The 16,163-nt window shown below is 38.2% G+C and overlaps 1 protein-coding gene across 1 annotated transcript; it reads left to right on the top strand.

Moving 5' to 3' along the window:
* Window positions 1-260: 260 nt before the first annotated feature.
* LOC145159187 (interactor of constitutive active ROPs 3-like) lies at window positions 261-4,286 on the top strand. The gene is made up of 4 exons (XM_079078121.1): window positions 261-501; window positions 726-939; window positions 1,037-1,252; window positions 2,944-4,286. Exons 1-4 carry the CDS (start codon window positions 482-484, stop codon window positions 4,135-4,137), a joined length of 1,644 nt encoding a protein of 547 aa, XP_078934247.1. The 5' UTR covers window positions 261-481; the 3' UTR covers window positions 4,138-4,286.
* The last annotated feature ends 11,877 nt before the right edge of the window (window positions 4,287-16,163 follow it).

Here is a 16,163-nt window from a genome sequence, read left to right as displayed (position 1 = left end):
ATTCAAAATTTAATTCCGTATCAATTTCATTTGTGTCGTGTCATAAATTACTACAATGTTCAAACCTCATTGCTAACAAGTTACCTCTTGATTCAAACAATAAAAATTACAGTTTAGAGACATATACCGAAGTCAATATTTTAGGGTTTTATATACAGTATATAACTAGAAAAATAAATCTTATTGTAATATAATATAATATTGTCCTTTAATTTATCAACTCCTTTATCATTTATAATCACACATACCCTGTTGCAGATTGCAGAGTATTACAGTAATCCTTCCCCATCCATTTTACATCTTCACCATTGGATTCTCTCTCTCACACATACACACACTGCTTGTGATTTTTCTGAATTTATAAATTTTGTGGGTCAGAGAGCTTTTAAGTTAGAAACAAGTTTCTGCATAAAATCCCAATTTCATCTCACTCTTCGATAGAAAGGGTGGTAGCACTAGCAGTTTACTCGTGGATGTCCAGATGCAGACTCCAAAATCAAGGTAACTAAACTCGCTTTCAATGTCGTTCATGGATTTTATCAATGTATCACGATTCCAGTGTTTCATCATCTTCTCATCGTCTATAATGTAGTAAACATGTTCGTTGTTTTTTGAATTTCAAATGTTTACAGTATGAATCCCATTTTGTATGACGATTTCGTGCTGTTTTCTTCTTTAATTACCGAATAATTTTATCTGATGCTGTTCTTGGGTGATAATTGCAGTACGAAGACGTCATCCGAAGGTTCTCGGAAGATCTCTCCTCGATCGATTTCTTCAGACACGAGTCAAAGGAATTCGAGTCGAATCGCACGCCAACTGAAGACCACTGGATTGGAATCCAACTCGTCCTCTCTCAATCAATCAGTCATTAGAACACCAAAAAGTACAAGTCCTGTAATCGTTACTCGCAAATCGCCTATAAGCCCAATTTCTGAGGTAAATTGAACTACGAATCGTGTAAAACTGTAATGATGTATTCGGGAGTTGATAAATTCATGGAGGAGAGTTCAATATTGTTCGTTTTAATCTGCAGAAGAAACGTCCAGTGAGAGTTGCAGAGCTGGAAACGCAAATTTCTCAGCTTCAAGATGATTTGAAGACTGTTAAGGATCAATTAGTTTCATCGGAATCATTGAAAGATCAAGCGAAACAAGATGCAGAAGAATCACGAAAGCAACTTTTAGCCATGTCTTCAAGGTTAGAAGAGTCTCAAAAGCTATTGGCTCGGTGTTCTTCAGAGGAACCACATGTAAGGCGCTTTGCTAAATAATTAAATGATTAAATGCAAATATAAGAAAAAATGTACTTTAATTTATATTTTATTAAAGCATTTTACTTTCCTTTTATTTTAATTACAACATTGTACTTTTCACGTTTTTTCTTATTAATAACACACTGTATTTTACAAAAATCAATAATTAAAGCATTGTCCTGTTGTATTTTTTTTTTGTTATTAATACATTATACTTTGAAAATTATATTGTGTTTTGTATTTCGATGACACTGTTATAATCTTATAAATTTTTTAACAATAAAATGCTCTAATAATGAACACATGCAAAGCAAATTTCAATGTTATATTTGGATATATTTTTCAAAGTAGAATGTCTTAATACGAATAATACTGCTTTTGGTTACTCATTTCCTTGAAGTATAAACATTTTGTTGATCTTCAGAACACTTTTATCGGATGCAATTTTAATAGTTGTTTTACAACAAAGGAGGGAATGGCATCCAAATCTAAAGCAAATTTCAATAAAATTTTCAAGTAAATAGTAAAAAAGAAAATATAATGCTATAATTGAATTTTATAAACCATTTCCTTAATAGAAAAAAAATTATTGAAAAGGAAACAAGTGTTTTTTAAAAATTTATTATCAATTAGGTGTAATTTCAGAAATATTAACAAATAGGTGTAGTTATCTAATGTTATATTATTTTTGGAAATTTTCAGCTTTTATTCCATCTCTTATGTTTTTTAATTTAATTTTTTAAACTTTTTTCTATTAATATTTATCAAATTTATTTACAAACATTTTTTCTTTTATTATGTCTTATAGTAATTCGGTAATTTGTTGTCTGAGCATGTGATAAATTAAGAAAGCAATATACAAAAGACGTTATAATGAAAAAAATAATAGACTTTCAAGACGAGAATGACAATTATATAAACTCACCTATTAAAAGGTAAGCAATTTTATGTTATCAATAGATAATCGTTAGTCCTCCATTATATTTTATTATGTTTAATTTTATGATTTCAAAACAAAAACAATTTCAATAATAATAATAATAATAATAATAATATGTATAGAAACATTTTTGTTATAATAATCCGTTTCATTTGTATAAGTGATAGCATATATATTCATAACATGTAAAGTCCTATTTTATTAATTTATTAATTAATCCATTCATCATTCCATTAAAGAAATAAAGTAGATAAATTCTAATTATTTAAACGTTACTAAGATAATAAAATATATAATTTATTAGTCTAAACAATAAAACCCAATTACTATGCTTCAAAATTAGAATAATAATTAACAAAAAAATACAAACATTTGTTAAGACTTTGGATACGTTTAACACGCTTTAATCTTCATCTGAAAAATAAATAAATAAATAAATAAATAAATAACTAAATAATTTCATGGTATTAATGATTTATCCCTTTAAGAAAAGAAGTTTTTGAGGAACAAGTAAATTTCTTTTTCAAAATGTTTGTAAACAAAATTCGATAAACTTCAATAACAAAAAGTTAAAAATGTTAAAATTTTTTGAAACTATACCTATTAGGTAAATAAAATTTTAAAACACACTTCTTTTTGTCAAAAACATGTAAATTGTTATAATACAAAAGATAAAAAAAAAAAAAATACAATGTTTTAAACTAGAATACACTATTAAATAAAAGATGTTGCTATTTTCTTGCAATAGGGAACACAAGATCTCCAAAACCTTGATGAACCATGGATATCAAAACTTGAAGCAGCGAAGAAACTACACTCTTCTGATTTAGATTCACTTGCAACTGCACTCAATGAAATCAATCAGCTACAAATCAAAATCGACGGAAAAGCGAATTCCGAAGCTACACAAACGAAGGAAACGGAATCAGCGATTGAAGAGTTGCATAACTTAAAATCAACCATGGCTGAAACTCTTTCCATTGTCGAAACCATGAAAACCGAACTTAAAAATTGCAAAATCTCAGAGTCTCAAGCTCAAGAGCTAGCTAGAGAGACTTTACTTCAACTCGAAACAGCCAAAATGACGATAAAGTCGCTCAAGTTTGACCAGTCAAAGGAACGTGAATCGGAAAACGCAGATGAAGACCTGATTAAAGATTTGAAATTTGAGGAAACGAGATTCAGTTTAGAAGAATCGCGAAAGAGAATGGAGATCGCAAGGGTAAAATTGACCGAATTGGAGGATGAGTTAAAGAAGTCGAAATATGATATTGAAGATTTAAAGGCGAATTTAATGGATAAAGAAACTGAATTGCAGGGTATATGTGAGGAAAACGAGGAGCTAAATTCGAAATTGAAGAATTCTCAATCGGGTAAGAGAGAAAACGAATTGGAAAATGAAATCGCGAATTTAAAACACGATTTTGACTTTCTGAAGTCAAAATTGAATGTTATGGAGACGGAATTGAAAACCAAATCAGACGAAAACGAGATGATGAAACTCGAAATCAAGAAATTCAAGAAAATGGATTGTAAAGATTCATCGGAATTATCCCAATTATCTGAAAGTGAATCGATTGTGAAGGTTGAACTACTCGTGGAGGAGATTGAAAAAAGTAACCGGAAAGTTGCGAGAATGGTGGAGGAGTTAGCGGCGGCACAGGCGGTGAACGGTGAAATGGAGGCGGATTTGAGGAAGATGAAGGTGCAGTCGGATCAGTGGCGGAAGGCGGCAGAGGCGGCTGCCGCCATGCTTTCGGCCGGAAATAATGAGAATAGGAAGTTGGTGGTGAGAACAGGGTCAATGGACAGTTATACCCCTGGGGGGAACATTGGTTCTCCTTGTGATGTTGATGATGATGAGTTATTGAAGAAGAAAAATGGTAATGTGCTTAAGAGGATTGGGGTGTTATGGAAGAAACCTCAAAACAAACGACAATGAGTTTATTTAATTATAATTTTCAAATTTATGTATTGTTAATGTTTTGTTTGATATGTTTATGTAGAGAAAAACTTATATCTATATAGATTAATATTTGTTATTGTAGGATCAAAACTTGTTATCAAAATAAGTAAATTTGAATAGAAAAAGATGTATGACCTTTTAAGTGATTATGTTGGCATATATTCTCGTTTGGACTTTGAAGCATAAAAGCTCGGTTCAAGTCCGGCCCAATTTGAAAAATGCTTGGTGGATAGGTTTTATGGCACTGTAGTCTATTGCTTAATCCCTCATGTCAAATTCAAAGAAGGTAAAAAATGATAAATGTATTTGACCCTTTGCTTCTCAATGTTTTACTTGTTTCCAATGATAGTCCTAGATTTGCTTGGCGAACTACATAGGAGGATAGAGATCATATACCCGATTCATAAGAGAAGTGTAATAATGTGTGAATATTTTCCCATAATTGGCTTTGCATTGACTGAATAGTATAAATACTTATTACAATACAATTGGGGTAATGGGCTAACTAACAATAAATAAAATACAATATAAACATATACAATAACTCTAAAACCCGATCTAGCATATCAATCCGAATCACTATAATTGGTGCGGAAACTCAATATAATGATTAATCCAAAACAATTATTATGAATTAAGAAGACAATTATCAATCTTCAATGCACACTATATTCAAAATAGTCTAGTACATAAGATTCTGAAGTTGCTCTCGGTTCTCCCTTTCTCTCTAAAACTCGATCTTAACTCCTTAGAATGATCAACTGACTAACTCTCTCATTCACGGCTGATAATACATTATATACTAAACCTAATACAAAGCCTTAACAAGCCCAAGCCCAACCGAAATTCTATAAGCCCACCGAAATCACAAGATGATTTCGGTCCAAACACCACCAAAAATATGGAGAATTCGGTCCTGGACCGAGAACACTAAAAGTCAACAAAAGTAAAGTATAAACCACTAATTTTGTCCTAACAATCTTCCCCTTGGTTTATAGCTTTATTTTCCTTTCAATCTTCTCTTTATTCTTGACCTTCAGTTCTTTTTTACTTTCGATTTCTTCACAACTTCAAAGATGAACATATGAATGACTTCATCTTGAATAATTGGACTTCCTTTTGAATTTGACTTTGAACGCACATTGGGTATAGAGGCTTCTTCTATAGGTTCTTGAAAATCAGCACTTTCAGCCTTGAAAAACTTCAGAGATAATTACAGAGAGACCGATTCTTCTTAATCACTTCAGCAAGTTCATAGATAGCAACAAATTAATTGAGGAGGCTTCAACGCAATTCCCACATAACTTCAAATACAACTTCACCTTGCTTCTGAGTTAAAAGGTTGTATGTTGAAAGATAATCTTCACTTCTAGTTCCTTCGAATGAATGTTCTTTAATGATCAAATATGCATCTTAAAAAGTAACCATGACTAAAAAATCCTTGTGGATCACAGAGTCATAAAGACCCTTCTCACCACAGTTGTTCAAGGACCCAACCTTGGCTTAGATGGAGACTACTCGTAGTATCTGTGTGAACACGGAGGAACGCACTGCGATATGTTGAGTATCGGAGAACTACTCATGGCTATTTTTGATGTTAGCCCCTGCATATCCTCGATCAAAGATCTCAATACAGTTTTTCAAGTAAACAAGTTAACTTGGCCCATGGCGAGACGTTCAATGGTTTCTGAATCTCAGCTGAGTGTACCATTCTAGTGCCAGTGAGAGTTAATTAGGAATAGCTCACAAAACCATCCTGTGACACAATATCCGAAGACATATTTCTACAGTTTAGCATGACACGAGGTCAAGGCCCTTTGGGGGGACGTTCAACGATAATCGTGCCTTGCGAGGTGCATCGTCTTAGTGCCAATAACCGTTAATTCCTTACCTGCGGAGAACGTATCCGAGAATACATTTGAGTCTCCGCAGTTTTGCATGACACAAAGAATGTCAAGACCCTGGGCGGGATGTTCAGCGATATCTATTTCCCAGTTGGGTGAATCGCCCTGGTACCATGACAGTTCTTAGGTAAAGAAAACTGACAAGACCAATTTGACAATCTGTACAGTTTCAGACTTTTAATTCCTTAGATACGACAGTTCATAGAAAGATACTGCCTAACTGACAGTTTGTATAGTTTCATGCCTTCAATTCTGTGAATACGGCAGTTCTTAGAGAGAAACTGCCTAACTGACAATTTGTACGGTTTCATGCCTTCAATTCCTTGTGAAAGTAGTGTGAAGTGTAATTCCATCAATTTCCTTCAAGATCACTTTAAGCACTGAGAATTTCGACACAGTCTCCTTGAGTCTCTTCCTCTTTTGAATTCAAAATTTTGAGATAAATACTCTCAAAAATAGTAAAATATTTTTGGATTTTATGATTTTTTTTTGTTTGATTTTATTTCTCCCCTAAATTTGTGCATAGAGGAAAAATCTGAACAAATTTAACAAAAACAAAAAATAAAATACAAAATGTAAAAAACAAAAAAAACTTTTAGTCTTCAACACGAATCATTTTAAGAAAACTCAGGAGTATAAAGAAAATTCAAATCGTAATTCAGCAATAGAAGTTGCATCCAGATAACCTAAGAGTAGCAATATTTAGAAACATCAATGTATTTAGCCTCAGCTGTGTTTCAATTCCGGAATGAAGTTAACATATTCAAAATTCATCACGCCGTTAAATATGGTCCCCATTTGAGTGATCTTTTCTTTCCTCCTTTCTCATAAAGCACACATACCCTCAATTAAAGTTCTGAATGTCGTGCAGTTGAGAGATGTCTCATGTCATGTGACTACAACAACCACTATGAACATACCAAAGTCTGATGATATTCCTCCATAGCTGCTCCGACACAGAGTGCAAAATCAATTGGTCTTGGGAACCCAGTCCATTTTGAAACTTGGTTGACCTTTACCATCAACACATGATACTCTTTCCCAAGACATATCCTATTTATCAGATAAGGAACATAAAGAAATTACAGGACTTTTGGACGATTTTGAAATGTAACCTTTGGGAACCCATTGGTAATTTGGTTTGTGTACTTTCTTGTTGGACCGAATGGGACCTTTTTCACTTGCCTTTGGGCTGGGACTGCCTTTCGATTTGGGGTTGTGTAGTGTGTGTAAGCTAGAGGACGACCCTCGAGATGACTTCGACCTCACTGAATTCGGTTTGGCAGAACCATCTCTCGAATTAGGCTTCTTGTCCGACATGCCCTTTTTGTCCTTGGAGGTCTGATTCTTGGCCTTTTTAGCATTCCAATCACCATTGCGTGAACGTGACCTCGAAGGATTTCTTTTGGAAGATCTCTCCCTTGGCACGTTCTGCCAACTTTGTTCATAGTAGGGAACATATGAACGATGTGGGCAACTTCTAGCAATGTGTCTTGGAGTCCCACAATTAAAACAAGTTTGTCTTTTCAAATAAATAAGATTGTGACTTGGTCCTTGTCCAGATGAAGTTTGTTTCAAAGAACTTCCACAAGCACAAGCACATGCACATGCACATTTTATTAGACTGTTTAAAAATTTTTTGTGGTTTGAAATTTTCAACAGTGGGATTATTATCACAAGTTTTTGAAGCTTCTGTCACACCCCCAAACCAGAACGGCAGAAACGTTCGGGGGCGGAGGACGTCATGTACAGTATCATAACAACGCACAATCGTAAAACAAGCAACAACATCATCCATTGCATTAATAATATAATTTAATACAAGTGTGTTCTTTGTGTAGTTTGAAAGACACCAAAATATGAATCAAAATAAAAGACGAGTCTCAAATGTACTCCGCCTTCTCAAAACCTGGTCCAGTGTACCTGTCTACTGGTGACCTGAGAATACAAGTTATTTTGAAAGAGTAGATCAGCATTAAAGATGTGAGAAATGTACCAGTGTACCTGTCTACTGGTGACCTGAGAATACAAGTTAAGAAGGATACCAAGAAAGAATGGATGAATCACTTACAACTTTGAAGAGAAATGGAAGTGTTCTTGATGATACTTGAGAGAGAAATGAGTTTTCAGCCTTGAAGATGTGAGAAATGAGGAAGAAAGGAAGGAATTCTACACTAGTAGGAAGGGGTTTACGGCCAAGCTTGGGTTTACGGCCGTAAACCCACTTTAGGCCGTAAACATCCCTTGATGGATGAACTTGGCTCAATTTGAAACCCATAAATTCCTTACTCACAATTCATAGCATTAAGTCCGATGGGCACAAGGCTTAAAAACTTCTAGAATAACCCTTAGCAAGGCTACAAGGTAACAGAAACTAGTCTGACCTTTGATTGATTTGAATGGCTTTACAAGATAGAAATTTCGGGTTGTCACATCATCCGCCCGTTAAAGGGAATTTCGTCCCGAAATTAGAGTTTTAGCAAATACAGATAACTAAGGAAAAAGATGAGGATATTTTAGTTTCATTTGATCCTCGCGCTCCCAAGTGAATTCAGGTCCCCGCTTGGCATTCCAACGAACCTTCACTATCGAGATACGACTTTGCTTGCTTTGCTTGACCTCACGGTCCATGATCTCTACTGGTTCTTCCACGAAGTTGAGGCTCTCGTTGATCTCGATTTCGTCGAGTGGTATTACAAGAGTCTCATCGGATAGACACTTTTTCAGGTTCGAAACTTGGAAAGTAGGGTGTATGTTACTAAGTTCTTGAGGTACTTTGAGTTTGTAAGCTACAGGGCCGATTCTAGCGATAATCTCGAAAAGCCCTACGTATCTTGGATTTAGCTTCCCACGCTTTCTGAAGCGTATCAAGCCCTTCCAGGGTGAGACCTTCAATAGAACACGGTCACCAACCTGGAATTCCAAAGGTTTCCTTCTCTTGTCTGCGTAGCTTTTCTGTCGGTCTCTAGAGGCTTTCAATCGTTCACGAATCTGAACGATCTTCTCTGTCGTTTCCCGAATGATTTCTGGACCTGTGAGAGTGCTGTCAGGAACTCGTCCTTTAGCTAACTGTGTGTCACCCGCTTCAGCCCAACACAGAGGGGATCTGCACTTTTGGTCATAGAGGGCTTCAAAAGGAGCAGCCTTTATGCTTGTATGATAACTGTTATTGTAGGAGAACTCGACAAGGGATAAATGAGTATCCCATGCCTTCCCAAAGTCTATCACACAGGCTCGCAACATGTCTTCCAAAGTTTGAATAGTCCTCTCACTTTGTTCGTCGGTTTGCGGATGGTAGGCTGTACTCATGTCCAGCCTAGTTCCTAGGGAACCTTGTAGCGACTTCCAGAACCTTGAAGTGAATCTATTATCTCTATCAGAGATAATGGATATGGGAACACCATGAAGTTGTACGATTTCCCTAATGTAGGTTCTTATTAGTTTCTCCATCTTGTCAGTTTCTTTGATAGGCAGGAAGTGTGAGGACTTTGTTAACCTGTCCACGATCACCCAAATGGTATCGAGACCACCCGATGTCTTGGGAAACTTGGTTATGAAGTCCATTGTGATCCGCTCCTACTTCCATTCCGGTATCTCCGGTTACTCTAGTAAACCTGAGGGTTTCTGGTATTCGACGTTAACCTTGGCGCAAGTAAGACACTTACTCACGAATGTAGCAATCTCTGCTTTCATGTTAGGCCACCAGTATAACTTTTTAAGATCCAGATACATCTTATCTGAACCTGGGTGGACGGAATATCAAGTGTTGTGCGCTTCGGTCATGACCAAGTCTCTGAAACCACTGTGCCTCGGTGTCCAGATCCGATCCATGAGATACAAGGCTCCGCCACCCTTGACTTCCAAGTGTTTATCCATCCCTCTCAGGGATTCACCCGCCACGTTTTCAGGTTTCAAGGCTTCTTGCTGAGCCTCCTTAATTTGTGTGGACATATGTGAATGGATAATCATAGTCAATGATTTGACTCTACGACCGGAGTATTCTTTCCAACTTAGGGCGTCAGCTACTACGTTGGCTTTACCGGGATGATAACGAATTTCGCATTCGTAGTCATTGAGTAGCTCGACCCATCGTTGTTGTCTCATATTGAGCTCCTTGTGGTTGAATATGTGTTGAAGGCTTTTGTGGTCTGTAAAGATAGTGCTTTTTGTACCATACAAGTAGTGTCTCCAGATCTTCAGAGCAAATACCATTGCTCCTAACTCAAGATCGTGTGTGGTGTAGTTGACTTTGTGTGTCTTTAGCTATCTTGAGGCATATGCGATGACCTTACCTCGTTGCATAAGAACACAACCAAGCCCTTGGTTGGATGCATCACAATAAACCACAAAGTCTTCTATCCCTTTTGGGAGGGATAGTATCGGTGCGCTGCATAAGGCTCACTTTAGCGTTTGGAACGCTTTTTCTTGTTTCTCTTCCCAATGAAAGGCCACGCCTTTCTGGGTCAATGTAGTAAGCGGTTTCGCGATCCTAGAGAAGTTCTGAATGAACCTGCGATAGTAGCCAGCGAGGCCTAGAAATTGACGAATTTTTGTAGGTGTCTTCGGTGCCGACCAGTTCTCAATGGCCTTTATTTTGGAAGGGTCCACGTGAATTCCCTCTTCGCTAACCACGTGACCCAAGAATTCGACTCTTCGAATCCAAAATTCGCACTTAGAGAACTTCGCGTAGAGTTTCTATGATCGTAATGTTTCTAAGACCTGACGTAGATGTTGACTATGCTCCTCCTTACTTCGAGAGTAAATAAGTATCTCATCGATGAATACAATGACGAACTAATCCAAGTAAGGACGGAACACCCTATTCATTAAGTCCATGAATACTGCAGACGTATTGGTCAATCCGAATGGCATCACTACAAACTCGTAGTGTCCATAACGAGTTCGGAAGGCTGTCTTGGGAACATCCTCCTCTAACACTCGTAACTGGTGATACCCGGATCTCAGGTCAATCTTTGAAAAGTAATTCGCCCCTTGCAGTTGGTCGAACAAATCGTCTATGCGAGGCAGTGGGTAACGATTCTTGACGGTAAGCTTGTTTAGTTCTCTGTAGTCGATGCACATACAGAACGATCCGTCTTTCTTCTTGACGAACAAGACCGGTGCTCCCCAGGGTGAGGAGCTTGGTATAATAAAGCCCTTGCTGAGCAGTTCGTTAAATTCACCGGATAGCTCCTGCATCTCATCTGGTGCTAGACGATAGGGCGATTTGGCTACTGGGGTAGCCCCTGGAACTAAGTCGATTCTGAACTCGACTTGACGCTGTGGTGGTAATCCTGGTAGTTCTTCTGGAAAGATGTCGGGAAAGTCGCGTACTTCTTGGATGTTCTTTATGTCTTTCGTCTCTTGGCTCATATCAACCACATGAGCAAGGAATGCATGACATTCCTTTCGTAAGTACTTCTGGGCTTGTATAGTCGAGATGATATGAAGGTTCGTGTCGGGTTTGTCGTCATAGATAACTAGAGTTTCGTTAGACGGTAGATTAAGACGAACGGCCTTTTCATAACACATGATGTTAGCACGATGAAGACTCAACCGATCCATGCCGATAATGACGTCGAAACTTTTAATTGAGACCGGCATGAGGTCGATTGGAAATGAATGGATATCTAGAGTTATAGTACATCCTATGTATATACTGCTAGTGGTCTCAATCTTTCCGTTAGCCATTTCTATAGTGAACGGTTCTTTCAGTGCATGTGGTTTTTGTTTAAGTAAGTGTGCAAATTTCTGGTTCACGAAACTCCTCTCCGATCCACTATCAAACAGTATGCATGCATATGAGTTATCGAGGAGAAACGTACCAGTGACCACTGTAGGGTCTGCTATCGCTTCCTCGTGGCCTATAACCAAAACTCTTCCCACTCCGCCAGCGTTCCCTGCCTTCGGGCAGTTCCTTTTGAAGTGACCCACCTCGCCACATCCGTAGCAAGCCTGGCCCACACCAACGCCGGGGACTTGGGTGATTGGCCTAGCCAGAGACTTGCAGAAACAGGCAATGTGCCCCTTCCTGTTGCAGTTTGCGCACTACATTTCCCGACAGGGTCCATTGTAGTGGAAGCTGCACTTGTTGCACTTTGGCAAGCTTCCCACATACTACTTCGTCGACGCAGTGGCAGTAGGTGCTATCGGAGCATGAACAACCACGACCTGCTGCTTTTTGGCAGAGTTCTGCGCTGCGTTGTTCTTCTTCTTATTGTCCCAAAACATCCGCTTGTTGTCGGCGGCTTTTGATGGTTCTGGGATGGCAAGGGTTGTTGTTGTTGTCGGGGTGCGGACTCCGTGATCAATGAGCCGCTGTGCAAATCATTTGGCACTGTCGAAGGTAGTGGGGTTTGAAGCTAAGACATTCCCCTGGAATGGAGGCACCAGCCCCCAGATATACCTCTCGACTTTCTTTCCCCCAGTAGGGACCATTCCCGGACATAGCGCCACCAGATCGCTGAATCTGGTAGTATAGGCAACTATGTCAGAGCCCTTCATGGTTAGGCTCCAAAGTTCTTGTTCAAGTTTCTGAACCTCGCCCCTCGGGCAGTACTCTTCAATCATGAGCTCCTTCAGAGCTTCCCAGCACATAGCATTAGCCACTATCAGGGTTAGTGACTTGACATGGGTATTCCACCATGTCAGGGCTCTGTCAGCGAAGGTGTAGGCAACAAATTTAACTTTGCTCCCTTCCAGACAGGAGCATATCTCGAAGATCGACGCAGTCTTTTCGAACCATTGCGAGATGGAAATGATTCCTCCAGTCCGATTAAAGGTCCTAGGCTTGCAGTTGGTGAAGTCCTTATACGAGCACTCTCTCGAGTGCACTGGAGCATCACTTTGAGTGGAATGCACAGTTGTTCCACTCCCGCTAGTACCACTAGCACTGAATTGAGCTAAGGATGTCGTAACAGCCGCAACCACTACAGCTTGGATAGCTGCTGGATTGAATTGTGGAGGAGGTAGTGGTGGTTGAGTTGGAGTTATCGGAGGATTGCGTCTCGTTGATCGACGTGGAGGCATCTTTCAACTAAAAGTTTACAAAGATGAGGATGATAGTTAGAATTCAATTGTGAGTATAATCAGAGTGGTCCATGGACTCAGTCGCCATAGCCCAACAAAACAGATGAGAGTATGATTGAAATAGAGATCTAACAGTAGAAGGATGAAAGCATTTGGATAAAGATTTCCAAAAAAATTATATGTCTGTCAATAATATTGACATTAATGATGTAACAAGTTCGGGAAAAATGACCTTGGAGTAGGTCTTACATCACACCATAAAGAGAAAATTTGACAGCATAAAGACCTAGCAGATGGAAAGTCCAAGGTTTTTAAAATAAGCGGGAAATTAACACTAGGGTCTATACATAGACCTAATTATATCCAAAAGAAAAAGTAGAGTAGACTCTACTTGCGACGAGAACTACTCGGATGAGCCTTTGATTCTGCCTGATGACGCTCCATTTTCAGCATACGCCTTTCGAACGTTGCCTGACGTGCTTGAAGTTCCATGACTTCAGCTTGGGTTGCAGTAAGTTCTCTCTGCAGGGCCTCATTGTGGTCCAGAGTTCTTCCATGAGCAGCTTGTAGATGGCGAATGCAGACTGTATTGACTCCCGCATCGGCATCAACTTCCATGACTCTGTTGATGGCTGCCCTACCCTGCTCGTCATTTCGAGCAACCCTGGGAACCAGAATAGGCAGGATTCTGTCTGCTGAGCCTCCCTCGCTCAGATTGTAGAAGCTTCTGTCTCCATTGTATGGTAAGGGTTGACCCTGATCTTGACTCCTTCTGCCCAAGTTCTCAGCCCACAGAGGCGTCGGGCCTTAAAAAGCCGGATGAGGGTTAGGATTTGGGATTGGAGCCACTAGGGGTAGATCATTGACTTCTGGCTCGGAGTCAGAATCCTCCAGGAAGTTTTCTGCGAAGTCATCATCTAAAGGAATTGCATGATTCTCTTCTGGCTCTGCATCAAGCCATCCACCATTTCCTTGGTTGGGAAAGTACGGGTCGCCGGGGAGATGGAATCCAGCCATGTTATCTACGCGAGAATAGGGATAAAAGAGATAGTTAATAGACGTACTACTAAAGATAATTATAGAATGATCCTTATCAGTTACTTCAATACTTGCGTAGTGCATACCAGTCACATGTAACCGAAACAGAATAGACCTTCGAATAAGTGACCCTAACTCTAAGTCCACAACCAAACAAGGAACAGGAAGTAAAGAAAAGATCACAAATTCTAAGTCTATGACACCCTATTCACATATAACCTTAGCGTATCCACTCAGCAATTATTGACCTACTAATAAAGACCATTTAGTTCTCAAATAAGTAATTATAGTAACACAAAATACTCCTATAGTATTTTGAGTTTATGTTATGTTCTAAAGTTTTCATTGTAGTAGTGTTGGTAAGTTTTTAGACTTGCTGCAACACCACAACCATTCCTAGGCGCATGCCAATCACTTCTCGGAAAGATATAGTTGATCAGGCAAGATCACTCCCAGAACTGATTAAATGTCCCCAAGCCTACTTGTGCTGTCCAACAACCGCAATACTTTTGTTCTGTTCTAGTATGACACTGATCCTAGTATGAATGCTTGTATGTATACTTTAGTTAAATATTTTATTATTTAAAAGTATAAACTCTTGGTCAGAGTATTTTAATCCCGATGTGTTTATAATTGTATATCTTTTATGGGTTGATACACTCAATTCACTATAAACAAAGCTCTGATACCAATCTGTCACACCCCCAAACCAGAACGGAGGAAATGTTAGGGGGCGAAGGACGTCATGTACAGTATCATAGCAATGCACAATAGTAAAACAAGCAACAACATCATCCACTGCATTAATAATATAATTTAATACAAGTGTGTTCTGTGTGTAGTTTGAAAGACACCAAAATATGAATCAAAATAAAAGAAGAGTCTCGAATGTGCTCCGTCTTCTCAAAACCTGGTCCAATGTACCTATCTACTGATGACCTGAGAATACAAGTTATTTTGAAAGAGTAGATCAGCATTAAAGCTGGTGAGTTCATAAGTATTTTAGTGTCAAATGTTTGTATAAGTTTGATGAAAGTGTTTGTATGTGTGTGATGTAAAGTTTGTAAGTGTTTGATGTAAATGTTTGTATCTCCTAGAAAATCCTATATTTTCTACATATAATGAAATGTAGTCTTCTACCAAGACCCGACTGTTCTGTATGTTTGTTCTTTTGTAAAAGTGAGTGTTTTTACCAAGTATGACTGTCATTACCAGAAAATAGTTTACATTACCGTTTATGTGAGAAGATCACTACATGAATATAATGGGAAAATGACGATGTACAATAGTATTGTATATAGTAACTAGAGATGTACTAACTACCTTAAACCAATTGTTTAATTAAGGTAAAATATGATGAGATTATAACCATACTTGATTGACTAGTAAACACGACGTTCGAAGACGTCGAAATGGTATGACATTCGTCACCCGTAGACCTGCAGGTCCCACTGTAGCTAGCAACAAGGTGTAGGAAGGTCAATCCCATATAGATCTATACACAAATTGATGCTCTCCCACCAGGAGACTCTGGTTACAAAACATGACACAACAGTATATTGCCATGCCATGAAGTAGTGGCCCACATTAATGTTATATTGTTCTTGTATTAGTGTAGTATGTTCCGTCTGTTCTAGTGTATAGTATATTCCTTCTGTTCTAGTGTATAGTATGTTCCTTCTGTTCTAGTGTATAGTATGTTCCTTCTATTCTTGTATATAGTATGTTCTTTCTGTTCTTGTTATAGTATGTTCTTTCTGTTCTTGTTATAGTATGTTTGAACTGACTCATGTATGAACTGACTGTTGTAAGTTTCATTGTTCTAGAAATAGTGAGTAGTAATCCTCTAAACTATACCTATTATAGTTTACTAGTACTGTTGTTTGAATGACTGATCATGTTTGTACACCTTTGCTACCCAAAGGTATTGAACTGACTAGAAGAACTTTTATATCTACATACATATACATAATACATAACCAAGATTTAAACGACACTCAGATAAACAACCGATACCCTAAGTCCACAACC

This window comes from Lactuca virosa, chromosome 2 (genome assembly GCF_052849685.1).
Source record: "Lactuca virosa cultivar CGN04683 chromosome 2, Lactuca_virosa_CGN04683_v6, whole genome shotgun sequence".
NCBI classification, from domain to species: Eukaryota; Viridiplantae; Streptophyta; class Magnoliopsida; order Asterales; family Asteraceae; genus Lactuca; species Lactuca virosa.
This window is presented reverse-complemented; position numbering and strand designations above follow the sequence as displayed.

Coding starts and splice junctions, on each gene's coding strand:
- LOC145159187 (XM_079078121.1), top strand. CDS start 482: ATGCAGACTCCAAAATCAAG. Junction 940..1,036: donor CTATAAGCCCAATTTCTGAG/GTAAATTGAACT, acceptor TTTAATCTGCAG/AAGAAACGTCCAGTGAGAGT. Junction 1,253..2,943: donor GTTCTTCAGAGGAACCACAT/GTAAGGCGCTTT, acceptor TTCTTGCAATAG/GGAACACAAGATCTCCAAAA.